This window comes from Strongylocentrotus purpuratus, unplaced genomic scaffold (genome assembly GCF_000002235.5).
Source record: "Strongylocentrotus purpuratus isolate Spur 01 unplaced genomic scaffold, Spur_5.0 spur5_scaffold_21, whole genome shotgun sequence".
Taxonomy (NCBI): Eukaryota; Metazoa; Echinodermata; class Echinoidea; order Camarodonta; family Strongylocentrotidae; genus Strongylocentrotus; species Strongylocentrotus purpuratus.
The window spans coordinates 41,874,554-41,895,816 of NW_022145607.1; the positions used below are offsets into that span (position 1 = coordinate 41,874,554).

The 21,263-nt window shown below is 37.4% G+C and overlaps 1 protein-coding gene across 1 annotated transcript; it reads right to left on the reverse strand.

The window, feature by feature from the left end:
• Nucleotides 1–571: 571 nt before the first annotated feature.
• On the reverse strand, nucleotides 572–17,001 carry LOC753076. Its single transcript, XM_001181125.4, has 6 exons — nucleotides 16,610–17,001; nucleotides 10,000–10,301; nucleotides 9,172–9,403; nucleotides 8,081–8,372; nucleotides 7,314–7,452; nucleotides 572–4,592 (listed from the first exon to the last, which is right to left on the reverse strand). The coding sequence occupies exons 1-6, from the start codon at nucleotides 16,668–16,670 to the stop codon at nucleotides 3,180–3,182; spliced, it is 2,439 nt and encodes an 812-aa protein (XP_001181125.3). The 5' UTR covers nucleotides 16,671–17,001; the 3' UTR covers nucleotides 572–3,179.
• Nucleotides 17,002–21,263: the final 4,262 nt, after the last annotated feature.

Here is a 21,263-nt window from a genome sequence, read left to right on the forward strand (position 1 = left end):
ATTTTAGCTCAAGAAATAAACAAATGTAACAAATCTCCTGAGGTACTGATGGACTGAATTGCCAATTAATATGAATATAGTAATTATACATATTAATCATAATGAATGGTTCTACAATGCATGCTGCTCCAATGGCAACTACTCAATGGTCTATTTCTCTGCACTAACCAAATTCCAAACTTCAACCTTGGATTCAACACTATAGTTAACCCTAACCCTAACCCATAACCGGATTCAAACCTGAAACCTAAACCTAACCCTATACCTTTGAAGACATAAAGACTGGGCATCAGGAGTAAGTTGTATCATGTATAAATACCCCTCGATCACACCGATTATATTTATTGCACATAAATATCAGATACAACATATACTGAAGTTTAAATCCCGTGAAATAAATAATTTCAGGTTTAATAAGTTGCACAACATTGATGTTTTCTTATATTCAAGAACTCAAAAACCCATTTAAAAATGTATCTGCAGCAGCGAGATGGGTTCATGAAAAAATGTGCAAAATTTCAGATAAAAAGACTCAAATGGGGTGAAAAAAATTACACTGCAAGATGCAAAATTGAAATTTGAACAGAAAAATGACTTCAATTTCATTACTAATGATTCTTTTGCCACCATACTTTTAGGTAAGTTTTCAATTAGGATTTTTAAAAACATTTCGGCCAATCAACAGTTTGCAGTATAATTTTTTTTAAATGGTTCAAGAATTTAAACTATTTCTTTTCAATCTTATATCACTTGTATCAAAGAAAACAGAGGGTCAGCAAGAAAGACACTATAAAAACTGCCCAACAGAGGGGGCTCCACCAATATCATTATGAATACCACTTTCACTACCATATATGTTAGCTCTTTTAACACAGCAAGGTATTTATGTATGCCACACGTTTGTTCTTCTTCTATTTCGACTGGTGTGGCCTTTATTGCATGAATACTAATAAATCCAGTCTTGGTAAAACCAAACATTTGTGGAAGCAGAAAGACAGGAAACATTATTGCTAGTAATGTTATGGGGCACCTGCACCAGGCATAGGAGAAATCATGAATACATTACTCTCAATACTTGGGACTGGGACTTGGTCTTTAGTGACAACATGGGCAATCAATTTTCATAAGCGTGTTAATGGCTTAAAACAATGACGAAAAACAAAGAAGAAAAAAGCAAAACAAAAACAATATTAAAAAAATACCCCCTAAACACAAAACAAAAACAAACAAACACACACACACACACGCACACATACAAAACACACACATTAACTGAGCATCTGCATATCATGAGCACTTAAAAGTTAGTCCATTATCAATTCTACGGATAAAATGACAAAAGTTACTTCATAGACAATAATCACTGATAAAGTGATTCAATATATATAATATATATGTGATAATTAAAACAGTTGAAATAAAATCCCTGAGATTTTCTATTCACTATTACTGGTTTCGATTTATTTTGTCACCATCTTACAAAATTAAATTGAAACCTGTAATTGTGAATCAAAACTCTGAGAGATTTTTATTTCAACTGTTTTAACTATTATTTTGATATTAAACTGGAATGGAGGAGTTTTCAAACTAAATTATATACATAATCAAATCAAACATATACTTTTCAACCCTGGAAGACATCTGTATTTAAACAGGCAGTAAAACATGACAGGAGAATTTTAAAACAAAGTTAATCGCTCAAACAGTTCCTTTTTCCAATCCAACTAAATTCTAATGCATTTCCAAAATATCAAACATAGAGCCTTTTGAAACATTATCAAGTCCTGTATTTTGAATACATGTATCTCTTTTTTTAAAGAGACATTTAAATAAACACAACCTCTTTTTATTGCAAGACAGGGGCTGAGAGTCATTTTTGTCCCTAACGCTCTAGCATACGGTGAATTGCTGTCTACAACCAGTTCGTCTACTACCCAATTAGTCTATTCTCGTATAGTCTACACCAAGCCTGTCTACCAACCACATGATATAATAATCATTTTGTCTAACTTATCATTTGGTCTAATGATCATTCATGCTAAAAGTCATTTGGTCTAATCTCCGATTAGTCTACAACCAATTTGGTCTGTTGTTCATTTAGTCTAATAATTAATCAGTTACCGGTAGTCCAATTCCTAGTTTGTGTAATGTCCATTTTGTCTACCATCCAAAAGGTCTATAATAATCATTCAATAATTATTATTATTTATGATTAAATGATTATCTGACCATGTGGATAGTGAATGGACTGGGGGGATTGGGGGGAGAGGATGTGATCAAGTTTTGAGACCCTACACCCCATCCCTAAGCAAGATAGCATTTCTACTGCTACTTTGTTTATCTTTTTTCACAACTTTGCAAACAGATTGAAACTATAGAAGCCTCACACTACACAGTCCCCATATCAAATGGAACATCACTACTGTATAATTTACAAATAGAACTTTATGATAACAAATTAACAATACTTAAACAGCAAAAATTAGAAAATAAATAAGTTAGACAAGTGAGACAAGCCAGCCTTAATGATGATGAATCTTAGATTAACGCTGTCTCTACAACTCTACATTATTTCAGTAAAAAAAAGTTAAAGAAACAATAAAGAACCAACACTACTGCATAAAACATTAAATGCGCAACAACAAATATTTTTATGGCACTTTGGGTGTATCAATTTGCATACTGGTTACGGTAACTGGACTAGTCTCTGCATACAATTCCCCTTATAAACTATGCACCTACCTTATTGCAAAATATCATCAGTTTCAGATCCGAGGAATCCTCTAACTAAGGCACCTACCGGTAACTGTTACTTCCTAATCTTCAATCTTACTCATTACCAGGTGCTCATAAAAATCAACTGTACATTCAACAGAGATCATGCATATATCCCATTCAATTTACTATCAAAAAGACTACGTCTCCTATACAAAATATCCCTCTGCCCTAAATTCAGTATAGGAAATGGATGAAATCATTCAAGACATATCACGATGAAAACAAATAGTCTATAATCAAATGTCAACTGACGACTATGATCTTGACCTACTAGCACCAAAATGTAACTGGATCATCTTCCTATAGTAATACCGTCACCATGTTTAGAATTTATGATAGCAAGGCTGTGTGGTCTTTGACCTTTGACCTAATGAGACTTTCTTGATTTGATATCTGTTCCATTAAAGCTTGCTCTGAACTTTGACCTGCTTTTCTTTGGCAAGCATACTGGCCACATCCTCTAAAACTGCACAGATCTGTTCCAAGTACTGGAAGGGCACCTTCTTGTGGACTGGAAGGTACACCACATGGTCTATCAGGTACCTTGCCTCTTGTGGGTACTTCCCCGACATCACACTTGGGGAATCCCCTAAAGTCCTCTTTGGGGATTTCCCTGATGGTTCTAAATAGGCTTTGGTACCTCCTCCAGATGGAGAATTTGTATTGGAGGGTAGAGATCTGGGTTCCCTCTGGGTATTAGTTGCATCAGATTCTGCAGTGTTAGAGGAATGATTGACACCAGAAAGACCTTGTGTTCTTGAAGGATGGTTTAGAGTGTGTGTTGCCATGCTGTGATTGTTGGATGCCAGTTGCATAGCAGATGTCTTCAGGTCACTTGCAGGGGGATCAAGGTAGTTGGTGCCGCCATCAGACTGGGGAAATAACTCCATCGGTGAACCTTCTGAAGGACTTTGTGCATGCGACTCATGATGGACATGCTGTTGCTGTAGTTGGCTGTATGATACTGAACATAGATCTTTGGTATCACCAGCGCTGGAAGTACCATGAGTTCCACAATGTGACACTGGTGCACACTGAATTCCTTCACCTACTGAAGTGATGCCCTCAGGAGCTGTGTCAAAATGTGACTGCTGGTGCAAGTCTGAAGGAATTCCGGAGTTCCTGTACTGCTCTGCTGTACTTGGCGACGTCATGTGTGGTTCGGACTGTATTGCTGGGGTATTGCTGCTTTGGCTTTGAGCTACCCATGTCAGACCTCTTAGACGATTATTGCTTTGTCCTGTAGCCTCTTTAGAGTGAATGCTAACATATTCAGCTCTTTCATCATTGAAATATTTCAGTGATGGATCTTGCATATTATCTTCATTACTTTCTAACGATTGGTTGGTTTTTGTCCTTGCTGTACTACTTTCCATGGCATTGTCCACATGACCAGGCAATTGTTCCAGCCTTGCTCTAGGAGATAACTCTCTATTATTGAGGTCGGATTCACTAGTTCCAGGCACTATCCTACGATCTGTTACAGGACTTGTCCTCGCGCTGTTAATATTCCCTGCTCTCAGCTGCCCTTCTGACAATCCTCTACCGTGGCCAGCATCAGATTGTGTAGTCCTACTCGTGCCTCTGGAGTCACCAACAGCACTTGTCCTGCCACAGGACGCAGCCTTGACCACACTGGAAGTATCCTCTGCAGGTCTAGAGGAGTGGTCAAGTTTCTGCTGGACCATCTCTGAAGGGTTGGCAAGGTTCCTTGGGATCTCTACATCAGATTCTATCAGGTCCAACTGTGTTGCTCCTCTGTAGGCATCAACGCCACGAGCATTCAGCTCCTTCATTACCCTTTCTGGATTATCCTAAATGTAAAACAAAGGAAGAGAGGGAAAAAATGTTGTAAATTATAATTTTACATTGCTTTCTCGGATTAATGAAGATGTGAAACAGTTCAATGTGGCAGATACCAATGAATCATATAAATATAAAACACTGTAATATTAAGCTTTGCAGCAAACTGAAAAAACCTATCTCATTTCCTACTTTAATTTTTTGTCTTGTTCAATAAGATATATACTATCAGTGCCCATGTTTAAAATAAAAGAAATAGATAATAAAGGTAACTTTCAGCTATCACGTGAAATCTATTGAACATTTTATGCACGGTCAAGATGGTCAAAAAGACCACATGGTTATCAAGGACACATTATCTGTATCCCTTGACCATCGTTGCTCATTGGGCTTGACCCAGGTGGAGTAGATGGGTTCCTGGCACAAAGACATTCCTTGAATGCTAGAAGGCCATAATGACAGCCTTGCTACTGCCAGTTTAATAACTGTTGAACACAGGAGTGTCAAGTTTGACAGACATGAGCGCTATACAAGAACCTATTACAGTGAAACCTGTGTATAAAGACTGCTTGAGGGAGGCAATACAAGTGGTCTTTATAGACAGGTGGTCTTTATGTACAGGTTCCTTTAGTACAGGTTCCAATGAGAAACCACATTCAAGGGGAACAAAAAATGTGGTCTTTATAAACAGGTGGTCGCTAAAGAAGGGTTCACTGTATTATCAGTACTAAACATGTATTTAAGGAACCTGTACATAAAGACAACCTGCCTATAAAAACACCTTTCCTTCTCTTACATGTACTTGAGCAGTCTTTACACGCAGGTTTTAATAACGGTTCATTATAATTGACAGTAGAGGTGTAGGTCTTGATGCAGAATGTGTTCAATAGGGAAGTTACAAATTATATGTGCAGACATCGCACGGTGAACTAACATGTCATTTCCTGTCTCTTCACTCCTAATCAATCAGGGAGACGAATAATCTAAGCATGACCTGAACACCACAGGTAAAAGCAAAGGGAGATTCCCCCTTTCCTTTAAAGGCATCGTTCAACAATGTTAAATCTAAGAGGCATGTGTTATCGTGTTATCAGTGTCGGTGATATGGTGTAATATTGAAGTCCTGAAAAAATTGTGTCTCAAAATGATCAAAAAAGTAAAAGTCTTTGAGTGTCCGGTTTTACCATACTTATTTTCCCCAAAAGTAATGTTTTTGAAATTTCAATTTCCAATCATAAATATCTTAGATAATCAGACAGGCGATCGGCTTGTAAGAAAGAGTCATGGGGTTCCTGACTGACCTAGAGGTGTATAATTAGCATTGCAGCATGAGCTAAATCCAGGATTTTGTTTCAGAATCTGAGACAAAGATACCCAATCCGTTTAATCATGATGGTACATGTACATACATGCCAACATTTGAAAATCAGAAATCTGTACAAATTATACTATTTAAAAAAAAAGAGGAACAATCCTAACTCTCCTATTCAATACTACAGACAAATTTGTACAGGAAGAGGAACACCTGCATTAAAATGATAATTATCTTCTCCCAAAAAGAGGAATGTTCCTCTTTAATCTGAACAGTTGGCATGTATGCATGTAGTGAGTCACTGAGATTATATTGTGTATGCATAAACCAAACAGTCCAGAATAGGGACCCCCCCCCCCACCCCACCATCATTGGACAGAGTCACTGACATCATATACACTGTATGAATAACTGAACACCAACCACTGATCACTGTACCCCCCCCCCCCCCCTCCTATCTATGCCATCTAACTGTCAGCTGATTTTGGAGGAGAACAAAATGTAGTAAAATTGATGACATGCTAACTATAGAAACATAAAATCTCCCTGACTATGTTTTTTACAAAGTAAAATCGTAAATGTTGGGTACCTGTAAATGGGTACCTGGTAGGAATTTATTCCTTGAAATGATAGAGCACCGTATGGCAGTCGTGCTAAAGCCAAAGTATTAATCAGGAGCGCCAGGAGGGTCAAATCTGACTGACATGAGCCCTATACAAGAACCCACTATTATTATTATTATTATTGTGAGACTACTGGTACAAGAAAAGGCCTTACATTTACATGTATCTGCAGTGATAGTGATTCATGGTAATATCTGAGCAATTGCAAGACGGTCCTTGGTTGACCTTTATAAGACTATTGCATAACGTTCATATAGCCTCAAACTTACTGATACATTTGTGGTTGACTCTACTGAAGCACACATGTACATGTAATATGAAGTAATTTTTTTTTTCTCACCATAGTCCAATTGATGGTGAATAAATATACAGGTATGCATGTAAGTCTCAGCACTTAATAACAATAAGAAATGTAAAGGAAGTGAAATCAAATCAAGAATGCTAATTCAAAATGCATAAGTAGTCATAAATCACAAATGAACAAAATGGTAATCACACCCGGCCCCCCCACTCAGTGTTATTTAGGGTACGCATATGCATGTTCCAACCGACACCCCCCCTTTTCAGCAAAAGTCCGGTGTGTAAAGTCAATACGGGTCGACCTTTTTCTTTTGTTACGAAAAGGACATTTTGGCAACACGCATGGGGTCCATCCGTTCTCGGAGTGGGGGGGCCAGGTAATCACAAGAACCAAGCCAATCAAAATGTGTTGGACCAAATGGTCTGATTGTTCAGGTTACTTTCAGAGCAACTTGCTTCTAACTATGTAGTTCTTGAAAACAATGATAAATACTTACGACCAAGATAGGAAAGAGCCAATAGTTTTGTTTGTCAGCCTTCTGTCCCACACCCTGTATTCCAGGTGGAAGCCTCCTAGATACAATGTCCCCTTTGATGTTACCCAGTTTGAAGGAGCTCACATCAAAGTTCTTTAATCTGTCAAATAATGTTCAGGAATGGTCAGTTTTTTTTCTTTCTCAATATCACCTATATTGTGTGAAAATTTGTTTGAATGGGAGTTATAACTGCAGGGCAGATATATACATCCTATTCAAACATTTTTAGGTGATCTTCACATAAAAATGATTCTAACAATGTTTTACACTTCCTGATCCATCAGAATATGAAATTTAAAAAATGAGAGATATGTTCCCCATTAGAACAAATTTAGTATTCCCTTGTCAAAGGATATTCCTACCAAGTTTAGTTAATATCTGGCAAAGCATTTTTGAGAAGTCGAAAATGTGAATCACCATTTTTTTTTTTTTTTTTTTTTGTTTTTTGGGGGGGGGGGGTTCTTAAAATGATAAGAACTACAACATGGTGATTCTACCACAAATGCTAGTGACAATCGTCCCAGGATGAATATCCTCACTTGATTGATTCCTAACTTTCACATTTTACCCAACACTATAACCCTAAAACTAACGCCAACTCTGAACCTAAACTGGCTGCAACTTAATCACAAATTACCCTAACCCTAACTCTCTAGCCCTCTATCTTTGATGAGGTCACCTACTCCGCAGAAATCATGAGGCTAAGAAAGAGTATCAACTGAACGTACCTCCTGTACATCATGAAAAGCAGAGTAACACTCGGCCTCATCCTGATGCTGTCAAAGAAACCTTGGGGGAATCCCCGTATGGAATTAACGATGACATCACGATGGTTGATCCCCAGCGCATTGAGGAGCAGCGTGCAGTGCTTGACAAGGAACGGTGAGTTGATCAAGGTCATCAGGAACGAGTACTTGATGAGTTTCTTGAGGTAGACGGTGCGCCCTCTGATGGGGTAGGAGTGGTAGATGGTGCGCATCTGAGCCAGGAGACGCTGATCTCGCACCACTGCTATGGCACCTGGGTGATTCAAACAACGTCAACAGAAGACAAAAATAATTTTTTTTAAAAATGCATCATAAATTAAAACGAAAAGAAAGAAATATCTTCTGCAAACAACACTGTTTCTAGCACAAGCCACATAGTTTGAAACGGTTAAAAAAAAATTAACATTGGCTGGTTGCGTCGATTTTTAATACTTCATAGACTTTTCAGCCGGATTTATCAACAATCAATAATGTTTTGGACTTCTTTGTATTGTGAATACTTTGGGGAATACACCTTACAAGTTTTAGCAAACTTTTTAATAGTTTCCATTGTCCCTTAATCACACTTAATCTTACCGGTACTCTGTATATATCATTGTCATTGTTTTTTAATGATTGAGGTGACAAAAATTCAACCATTGAACCATAACTATCCCCACTAAATAATTGACATTTTGTTGGGTATATTTTTTATCAAAATACCCTTGTAAAGAATTGAAAATGTAATATGCTGTTTGTCAAACAATTATTAGCTGATTGTGTTTTGGGTGATGGTTGATCTAGATCTATAGCCCCCAAGGTGATTCTGACACTGTACTATTCGGCGCACCTGGGGGTCATGGCAGGATGCAACATCCCCTTGAGCCTATAAAAACAGCCAGGCCTCTCATAGCAGTCAATATATCTATACTAATAGGGACTTTTAGATTTGCACAACGATAACGTGGATTGCTACGATCGACGTCCTTTTAATGCACTGCCTTGAATGGACGTCACACGTATCAGTCCACACAAATCTAAAAGTCCCTATTGTTTCCCGTACAACTGCCTACCTCCAAAGGCTGTACAGGTCTTGATGAGACCAAAGCTGAAGAAGGTGACATCCGCAGCAGGGTGACCATGGTTCTGGATGCCGCTGAAGGCCTCTGCACAGTCCTCCACGATGTCCAGGCGATGTTCCTTTGCAACAGCAACGATGTCTTCCAGGTCGACCCAACGACCGTAGAGGTGGGCAACAAGAATGGCTACCGTCTTTGGGGTGATGAGAGATTGCAGATGATCTACCTTCACAGTGGAACATAAATAGTGTAGTGAACCAATCATCATTTGTATATTGATCACTCTTTATTATTTATTAGCTTGATTAGTGTGACCCTATGTAGTCTATACAGCCTACTGCATTCCATAAGCCCTGTATGGGGGGGCCGTTGGTGCCATTATTATGAACAACTATACACCTATCGAGTAGATGCATAGTTGTATACCGGTAGTTGTATAGTTGTATAGTTGTATAGTTTCCTGTGTTCTGATTGTTAAAACTGTACAACTATACAACTATGCAACTATGCATCTACTCGATAGGCGTATAGTTGTATAGTTGTACAAAATAATGGCACCAACGGCCCCCATAGCCCTGTTCATGTATATTGACATACAGTAGTTAGAGACTGACAGAATTACTGTAGGCTGAGCTCAAGACTTTAAAGAATTTATCATTTTTAACTCTCTAATCTGAGTCTGTGTATGCAGACTAAGCTTAACTGTATTTTTAATTGTATTGTAAATTGTATTTTTGGGGTCATTTTACAGAAATTGTTCTTTTGTCTCTTTTTTTTTTTTTACTGCAGCTATGCCACCGCCTATTGGAAGGAAGTTAGTACCTTTGGGACCAATGTCTCTATATCCACATCGAGGGCAACCAGCTTGATGCCGTGGTGCCGGACAATCCGCGCCATGTCGGGAATGTTGATAGCGCAGAACACCATCTCTGAGCCTCTGGGGTACTGCTTCGCCGAGAGGTAGAGGTCAAAGGCCGTCCGCACCGACAGGCAGGGCAGGATGGGGGTGGGCGTGGCATGGGCGTGGTTCCACAGTCGGTCCAGCTTGTACTCTATCAGGCTCCGGTGGTGGCCTGGTTCCATGGAGAAAGGGATGGCTGACAGAATATCGCTCCATGATGCATCTTCATTGATAAGGAAAAAAAAAATCAATCTTGATTGTTTTTTCTCTCTTGTTAATTATTGTAACGGTAGGTGTTTTAGTTGAAAAAAAGTATTATAAAAACGCATGAATCAATGTAATGAATCCTTACAATTTGTTTGATAGATAACCAGCAAAAGAATTCTAATTATGAAACAATGGTTTTCTGTTAAAAATGCAATACTTTAAAGGTACTATGTCCCATTTGCAGGCCAAAAAAATGAAAAAGTTAAATCCCAACTGCATTTGAAAGATAATACTAATTTAGAACTTCCCTAAAAAGGTGGGGCTTGAAAATGTCTTCAAGTGGGAAAATAACGACTATTAGTTGTCAAATCGACTTTAGGGCTATAGAGCCCAAAAGTAATAGTCTTGATTTTCAGACAATTGTACCGAATGGTCATACGTTTTATGCTGTGCAAAGATTCAATCAGTTTAATCTTGGCCATCACAAGAAGTGGGTTATTGATGTAGACAAATGCTCATGTACCCTTTACAACTCTTTTCATGTATGTTATTACCAAAGAAGAAAAAAAGCCAGTCAGTCACTCAATAGTGTCTGACAGTGAAGTCTAGCAAGTAAACGGGTTTCCTTGCATAATTTGAATATGAGGACACTGCTAACGTTTAAATTTCACAGATAGGACATACATGACATATTCATAATTCCTGCAAAGTTCTACAGCATTTGAGGTTGGCTGTAAAAGGGACATAGTACCTTTAATACTGAATGCATAATAAAAATTTAAGTTTCTGTATTACTTGTCATCATTTATCCTCTTCTTTTCCCTTCTTTTTCTCTTAATCGTTTTATTTCGCTCCTCTTATTCATCCTCCTCTTCCCCCTAATCTTTCTCTTCAATTCCCCTTCCTCCTCTTTCTTTTCCATGTTCTTTTTCTTCTTCCTTTCCTCTTTTTCTTTTTATTCCCTCCTTTCTATTTTTCTTATTCTTCTTCTTCTTCTTAAAGGTAAAGACCAGTTATGGTCATGCGATTGCATTGTGAAAGAAACGTTGTGGAATCGATCAGAAAAGGTTGATCATCTAGCATCTAGCATCTGCAAGGTTCTGGAATCATCAAAATGATAAGAAATTTGGCCCATTCTTCGTAAAGTTACAAGCACTATACACAGAAAGATGTATATGGGACTACCCTATATCTCTCACAGACCATGAGAGAAACAAATTTACCAAATATATGAATTAGTAGGCAGTTTCCCGGCAAATTTGTTATCATCATGTATTAGTCAAAACATATTCTTTCACATGATTGGTAATGAGAGCTTCCATTTTTATTTTTTGAAATTGGGGCGTTTCCAATACTGGTCTTTACCTTTAAAGCTGAGAACTAAAGGTACTTTAATTTGGCCTTTATGATAGCGAAGCGTTGTTTGTCGTGCAAACATTTCATGTATTCTACAAAATTTGTAATCTTTTCATTTCAGACCATGAATACCAAACAGTTACCCATCTACTGTTCACAATGTAAACTCTTTATAATTCACTCTACTGATTTTCTGAGTCCACATATGTTCACCATGGAAGATCTTCTGCCTCCATTTAAATCAAAGTTAGCATTCAATTACAGTAAGATTATATGTTTGTACATGTACCAGTACATCTCCTACAGTATCTGAAGGTGAACAACTAGTAACAGATAGAATGCAGATGTTTCAATTGCTGTCGGGGAAAGCATTATATTTCATTTGGCTCAGTAACTTTGTATTCAGACCCCTACAAAATATGTATACCAGATGCATGAAAAAATAAATGCAAAAAAAGGAAAACAGACTTGAAAATCCCTTAAGTTGCCAACACATTGAGAGGTTCAAAATCATTCCTTTTTTGCTCGAAATTGGCACTTTTGTCAACTTTTTAGAAAAATGGGTGCACAGACGTTGCATTTTATTAGAATATTGTAGCATTACAAGAAAAGTGTTATTGTTGCCAATTTGACGAGCAGTATGGGATCAATTTAGCCCTGTCCCTAAATGCTGTCCAAGTTAGGACAGTCATCTTGAGACATCTCTTGAAATGAAAGTGGACTCCGGTCTAAGGACAAGACATAATTACAGGTACATGTACACCTGCAGTTCTTCTTCTGTTGAAGGAAAGCTAGGCCACCTGGCTGTCGTGTAGCAGAAACTTTGTAATTTTATAGAAAAATCCAACCTGTGTAATAAGTTTATATACAGATACTGTAGGTATGAAAGCAGAAAAATGAGAAACAGAATGGCAAAAGTTTGAAATAGATTGGACAAATAATAAGAGAATTATGAATGTTTGAAATATGAAATGACTAAGAAATCTAGGCAAATTTCAAATTGGTAATTTGGTCCGAGGATTGTGAGCGACATACTCATAGTCTACCGGTACTACATTTGTAGTTTACAAAAATATCACTAAATTCTGTTTATCTTCTATGTGCCTTCTCTCTAGGGGCACTACTCAAAACACATTATGGATACTGGATAGCATATAGATACTGGATACATGACATGTAGCATATTATTATAGGTCCTCTATAAGAGGACATACTGACATTCAGTCATTTTGGAGTTGAAACAAATTATGGGAAAGTTGTCCGGCACTACGTCACAGAGACATCACTAATTCAGCCATTTTGAAGTGCCCATGGTAAAGTGATTACAACTTAAAAAATTAACACTTTCTTATTTTCTGTCCGATTTCATTCAAACTTTTGCCAGTCTGTTTCTTTTAGAGTGGTTGTCTATTAAAGGTAATACAAAATTTTGGTATGGGGTAATGAATTTGGTTCAAATGAAGATATTGGAAGCATATAATCCTTCAATATTCAGTGATCATTGTCACTGTTGAAATCGAGTCCAAAGTGATAAAATTGTAAATAATAAACTCTTTATGTTGCATAGCGCCCTCTCAAGGTCAAGATATTAATTAAGCTATAAAACAATGTTATTTGACTAAAATCGACCGATTTGCTATTACCGTTTGAAATATATAGTATATATCAGATCTGCATATTCTGAGGTTTTTATGATCGCAGCTACCATCATCTCGCCGTAGGCACTACTTTAAATTTATCAAAATTTACCGGGAGCACGGTAAATTTTTAAATTCAATTTTCTTGAAAGCAGAAGAGTTTTAGGGGCTAATTTTTTAAGTGCTTATAAACTACTTATAATACATCTATAGGGGCATCCAAATATATCCAAATTGTAAAGAATCACTATCCAGCCAATTTTCAAAATTTACCAAAACTTTGTAATACCTTTAAGGTTGGATTTTCCTTTAATGGTCTTGATATGACAATGTTGGGTAGGAACTACATGTAGGAATGTACCTTTCTTCAATGGTACAGTGAATACAAATAAAAGCGCAAAACCTCAGCATTCATATCATCAACGTTAAGAACCCACTGCACTATCCGTATAAGAGTAGTGGGGAACCCCGGTGTAGTGGTCCACCTGCACACACCCCCAGTATAGTACGATAATACTCTGTAAAGAGGTCTGTACTCAACAGGAAGAAGAAGGAACATAATTTCTGCCATTTATAAGCGATCATTGAAGGTGGTGAGGCACAACAGAAGCATTATCAAATGAATTTGATAAGGGCACACATTGCAGATACAATGAAAAATTCATGTGTGAAGTACATCCTGGTTCATGTTCATTCCATAGATCTCTATCCATTTCTAAACTTGTATGTGGATGATTCTTGAGCAAACTACCAGTATTACTGATGCAAACAATTTCTCACTACGGTACAGGACTTTGATTTTCCAACTCCATTGAAATCCTTCTGATTTCAGCAATGTACACGTACACGTACATGTAGTATCAGGTTATTGCATATGAACTATTAGGTTACATGTTGCATATGTACCAGGACATCTTATATCTTGGAGTTACAAAGTAGTAACTGATACGATCCAGACATTTTCTGGATCGTAATGCTGTCCGAGTTGGGAAAGTTATTCATAGACCGAAACTACCTTGCATTCAGACTACTCAAATTCTTTGTATATATACACGTAGCTATACAATGTACATTTTTTAGTGTGAACATCATATAATGAAATGACTGTTAGTAGAGCATCGTTTCAAACAAATACTGAAAGAATTAGCATCCTGTTGTAGTCTGAACCTCAAATTGTACCATGGTCCTATAACTGGGCGGGGCTTAATGTGACCGCGCACACGTGATTGATTGCCTAGCTGGCATGTCAACTGACCTTGTCACTCAATACCAGTTCTTTACATGAAGTTTTTCTTTATACAATGTTGTTCTCTAATCTGTAAGCTCGTTTTGCAATACAATGTTCTTTATAGATGTTTCTACATGTAATGAGTTTTGTATTTTTATAAATTTCCTATACTATAGTCTGTACATGTTTTTAGATACCGGTACCGGTTCAAGGGCGAGACAAAATACAGGTACATATACTGTACATGTAGTTTCATGGCCTCCATGTGAAAACGATTGAAAGGAGGAAATGGAACCCATGGTCAATTTACATTCAGAACTCCACAATACTTGCAAACGTTTTATTTCTGTTTGGTTTACAACCAGTTCGTCCACTACCCAATTGGTCTATTCCCATATGGTCTAATGTACATGTACATTATGTACACTGTAGCATGTCTACTGTCCTCATCGGTTAATGACAATTTCATCTTCTTATCATTTGGTCTATTTAGGCTAAATAGTCTTTTGATCTCATTTCCATTTGGCTTAATCTCTATTATAAGTCTACTACCCATTTGGTCTATAGCCCATTTATATGTAGTCTAATTTCCAGTTTGTCTAATGCCGATTTTGTCTACAATATGGTTTAATAATCGTTTGAATCATAAATAATAATAATCATCAATTCTCATAAGCAGCCAGCTGCCAGAGCTTTGTCTGACCAAGCAACAACTTTATGTATGCAGACCAAATAAGACATTGCTTGACTGTTTGAAACTTCTGAATCGAATAGCTTGTCGCCAGAGGTTATGAGATAACATTAATTCATTTGAATGCATAATAAATAAAATATGTATGTACTATGTAGACTATTACACAGATCTAGCCGATTATACAAGTATGAAGCCACCTGGTTATATCAATCGATACCAGTGGCCTATTGCAATGTTATCACAATTAAATATCTCTTGCAAAATTTGAAAGACAAAACCAAGTTAACTCACACACTTGCATAAAATTCTAATGGATGACTTTTAGTTTTTACAGTATCCATGACTTTCACTAACATCCTCCCAAGAAGTCCCAACAAACTTAAACGAAAAACATGTTATAAGGCAAATTCAGAAGCCTTGCTAATCACCCTGGAGTTAACATGATGTTTATGTAGCATGTACACTGTAGACCAATAACAAGTCAATTGCTAATTCAATTTTTCCTCATTCAAAATCATTCAAACATGCAATGGAATGTTATCCTTTCAAAAATGTATTTCTTCAGCATGTTCTGGTTTAATTCACTAGACTGTGATCATACATGTAATCCTTGGACAAAACTGGCATAGGCCTAGACCTATACAACATTGAGTATTAAAGTAAAGTAAAGTAAAGTAAAGTAAAGTAAAGTGAAGTAAGGTAAGTATTACCGTGAAGGCAATAAGGAAACCATCATTTACTCCTTGACCAAGGCCAAGCAAAGCTTGGTCTCCTTAAAGATAAAGACCAGTTCTGGTCATGCGATTGCATTATGAAAGAAACGTTGTGGAATCGATCAGAAATGGTTGATCATCTAGCATATATAAGTATTGGTGTGTACTGCAAGGTTCTGGAATCATCAAAATGATAAGAAATTTGGCCCAGTCTTCGTAAAGTTACAAGCACTGTAATAGTAATAATAATAATAATATGTCTTGTTTACCCAGGGTAGCCTCATCAATATTCATACAGAAAGATGTATATGGGACTACGCACACGTGCACAAAAGGTGCGTTTATCTCTCACACACCAATAGATAAACTAATTTACCAAATATATCAATTAGTAGGAGGTTTCCCGGCAAATTTTTTATCATCATGTATTAGTCAAAACATACTCTTTCACATGATTGGTAATAAGAGCTTCCATTTCATTTTTTAAATTGGGGCGTTTCCAATACTGGTCTTTACCTTTAACCTTAACTTCTTTAGTTTACCATGTTTACTCATAGTTTAGTCAGTTACATTGCAGTGCTGACGAATGGGTGGTTTCCAAAACCCAAGATATATTATTATAACCACAAGCTCAAAGCCCTTTTTTCGATGATTCCAACATATTATATCATATCCCATAGTAATTAATATACTTACCTATATAGAGGCATCCATAAGGCACTATTGAGAATTTGTCCCGAAACGAAGCCATGCCCATAGATCTAGCAATTCTGCTGGCGTTGCCGTCGGGCAGCGGAACTGGACATCCGAAAATCTGTAATGTTTGTGAGCAGAACCAGGCATAACATGTAGACTACGTACCGGTACATAGACTCTGCAATGTCAAGGACCATGTACCAATGCAATGTTCCTCATTTGATCTCTCCGTCATTTGTTTGTTCTTGAAATCGAAGTTGAACGAGCTGAATTAAGTGCAGTTCATGTGCATATAATGACATACAATTAACCTCGATGTATCCTAGTCTCCTAAACAGATCGAGCGTGTAATGCATGCGAAGCTAGCTAATTACCATTGCATTTAGTACAATTATTGTATGAACCGTACCGCGGTACAATAAACATACAAACTCCCTGATAAAACGCACCGTACGTACAGTACGGTACGTACGTGCTTCCGCAAGACATCACTCGCTGTGCGCGGTTGATGACTCAAAAACCGTCATGACAGGTTGCTTAATAATATAAACAACACGGAAAAACAAGGAGTCAAGGTTATGAGAATGGCTACATAATAGTTTCCCTTGTATGATTTTGAAATTGTGTCAAATCAAATATCCTCCTTGGTCAAATGTAACTGAAATTTGAAGACATGGACAAGACAACCATAATAAGTGGTGGTGGTGGTTATTTTACCTGACAACTAAAGCAATAAATGCTTGTTTTTGTAAACAACCAGAGGACCGACGGCTTTAAGTCCTCTCCGAGGGACATGGCAATGAGGATTAATGCCTTATCAAAGGGCACTAGCGCATCGAATCGGTTTCGAACCCGGGTCACCGGATTACGAGACCACTGCTCTACCGACTGAGCTAGATCGCGCCTCTCGAAAATCTCAAAAAGCTGATCCGAATAGATTTGCAGCAATATGGGTACTTTTGACCTACAAAAAAAATATCAACTGCCATATAGCTGGTAAATTAAAGACATGTCCCACCCCTAGAATCTCTTTGAAAGGCTGTGAAATGGGATTTAATTATATATGGAATTTTGAAACATGGACTATGGTCTATGGGTATGCCTCAGAGGCGGCCCTCTTTTTCAAGCATCCGGAAATTGCCCTTTTTTAATGCGGAAAAGTGTCCCTTTAACTTTGTAAGAAGTGCCCGTTTTTACATAGGAATAGTGCCCCTTTTAATTTGTAAAAGTGCCTCTTCCTCTTTTCAACTCTAATATAAGTGCCCCATTTATTTGGACAAGTTCCCTTTTTCCTTTGCAATAAGTGTCCAAGTTCCATTCTCATAAGTGCCCTTTTTAATTTCTAGTAAACGCCCTTTTTCAGATTCGAGAAGTGCCTCTTTTCAATTTTGATTAGTGCCCCCTTCACCTCTAATAATTGCCCTATTCAAATCTGAGAGGTGCCTCATTTACTTTGACACTGAGTGCCCCTTTTCCTTTGTAATAAGTGCCCCTTCCCCTTTTAATAACTACCCCCATTTTAACTCGGATAAGCGCAACTTATATTTTCACAATAAGTACCCCTTTTCCTAATGATAAGTGCCCCATTAAAAAGAGCTCCTTCCCCTTTCTCTGGTAAATGACCCTTTTCAGGTAGGAGAAGTTACTCCTTTTCACTTCAGGTAAGTCCTTAACCTCCGAGAAAGGCCCCTTTAAAATCTGATCGATGCCCAATTTCTTTCAACTAATGCACATCTCCTTTATTATAAGTGCCCCTTTTCATATCTGGCCATTGCCCCTTTTCAGGTGCGATTTTATTGTCTCTTTTTACCTCTGATAATTTCCCTTTAAACAATGATACGTGCCCCTTTTCCTTTCTAATAAGGGGCCAATCCCCTTTTCATAAATGCCCCTTTTCACCTCCTGTAAATGCCCCTATTAAAATCTGGTGGGCTCCTTTTCCGTCGACAAATGCCCATTTCCTATTCTCATGACTGACTTTTTTTTTTATCCCTGGTGAGTACCTCTTTTTGAGGGTGTAAGAAGTGCCCAATGTTCACCTATGATAATTACTCTTTGTACTTTGACACATGCTCCTTTCTTTTCTGATAAGTGTCCCCTTTTCCTCTCATCATTCAACGCGCCCCAAATTTCAAACGACTAAGAGCAATTCCTCCCAAAGCTCGCTCGCTGCGCTCGCACCCATCTATAGATGATATACTTATGTTACTTATCAGAGGTCTTTTCAGTCTTCCATTATGAGAATGTGCTTATAATCCCATCAGGGTTGGGTTTTTCCTCTTTATTAGATTTAATTTTTCGCACTGCGATCTCGCAAATAATTTTTCAGACCATCACACCCAACTGCAAAGCATAATGCTTATAAGCAATATCTTGTATGGTGTATAAAGTGGAACAATTAGTATTGAAATCATCCCTGATAATGTAATCATAATGTAGGGGTAATCTGGATACCAATGTCTAAAAGATTGTATATTTTCGCTTTGAGATTTCCCTTTTTAGGTGCCCTTTTTCAGAAAGTGCCCTTTTTCTTGGTGCCCCCCCCCCCCACTTTGGAAGTCGCTTGGCTGCCCCTGGTAGGCCTACTTTAGACCTTCGAAAAAATCTCTCAACTGCCAGCTAGACCTTTTCATAATATATTGAGATAATTGAGTAGACCTACACTGTCTTGATCAGACATACTGTTTTTCTGGGCTTTGGTTATGCCAAGAATATCATAAACGATAATATCATAGTCATCTTCCCTAAATACGCCTGGAAATGTGCAATTCTTATTTTGGTATCTGTCATTACAATATGGTTAGGCATGTGAAGGGGGTGCTTTATTTCTAAAAAATCTTTGCAGTAGTGTATTGTATGGGAGGGAATTACAAGACATTTTCTTACTGAGGAGCCCGAGGAGACAGGTGAAAACAGGTGAACGTGTTGTTATGAATTTTGCACTCCATCTATTCCTCGTCAAAACACAAAGAGCGTCCTCTGGTGATCACCAAACCAGTCAGCCGGGTTTCTTTCCGTATTTTGCTGGCATCCATGTGGATCCTATAGCTCTCCAATGGAAATGCATACTAGCTGTAATCAGGGAAGAGAGAGAGAGAGGGAGAGAGAGAGAGCGAAAGAAAGAGAAAGAGAGAGAGAGAGAGAGAGAGAGAGTCAGAGAGAGAAATAGTGATGCTAGCCGATTAAAAAGTAACGTAGTCAGTATCCTTTTTTTATTGACTTTTCGTTTTCAATTGTGACTCATTAAAAGTAAATGTGCATGCAAAGAGTAAAGATAACTGAATCAAATTAAAATAAATCTGAATCAAACAAATTAAAATTAGATAAGATAACATTGAACCAAAATTCATTTTCCTTTATGATATTAAAGCTCTCATTTAAAGCTCCCATGCACTGACATGAAAATATTAGATGACTTTGATAATGAGCTGAATTGAATCGAAATAAATTGAAGGAAAAATGGAAGCCTTAGGATGGGGTATTTACCTTTATCACAAATACTGGAAGAATGCTGAGACAGCAGTCGAGCTCCCAGGTCTATCTTCTTGTACTCGTTCTCTTTAAAGCCGAAAGACCAGTTCTGGTCATGCGACTGCATTGTGAAAGAAACGTTGTTAAATCGATCAGAAAAGGTTGATCATCTGGTATATAACTATTGGTGTGTACTGCAAGGTTCTGGAATCATCAAAATGATAAGAAATTTGGCCAAGTCTTCATAAAGTTAGAAGCACTGTACACAGAAAGATGTATATGGGACTACACATACGTGCGTGACACGTGCATTATGATCTCTCAACAGGCAAGAGATACACTAATTTACCAAATATATCAATTAGTAGGCGGTTTTCCGTCAAAATTTTTATCATCATGTAATATTCAAAACATATTCTTTCACATGATTGCTAATAAGAGCTTCCATTTCATTTTTTGAAATTGGGGCGTTTCCAATTGGTCTTTACCTTTAATAATCATTTTCAGTATATACGTTTTTAATGTAACAGATAAAACAGAGATCGACAAAGATTTCTTGTTATTAAATGAGCATCGCAATTATGATACATTCTTTAATGCATGTTAGATTTATTTAAAAAAAATATTGTTTCCATCCCCCTCCTTTTGACAGAATCCTGAACTTACCTCTGCTTATACGGAACTGTTGAGTGCACTCAGTATATAATTTCTATATACTGAGTGCACTCAACAGTTCTAAAGCTCCTGGGCACATTTAAGGTTTGAGTAGACTTTGTAAGAATGTGTGTCATCATTTGTCGGTTGAGTAGTCATGTGAAACTCGTAAAGAGCAAATAGTCGCTTTGTTACTTTGCTTTGATGCTCGTGGGTATTTGTCTCCAGGAGTAGGTATTGTCCTCTTTCATTACGTGGAGCAGCTCCAATAAAAACCTGTCAGCAGAAGAACTTGTGTAACCTACTTGCCCCATCGTCTTACTTTCTTACATTGTAATTGTAATTGTAAGCTGCATGACGTGAGCCTCGAATAAAGAGAAAGTGTGTTTTTTTTTTCATTTTGTGTGATTTTTTTTTAATTCAAATGCACTCTCAACTCCTGTGTAACTTTCGGAAGTATCGGGACATCCTGGAGGAAATACGTGGAATTATTATGCAAATGAGTGATCTTTAGAAAAGGTATGTATAT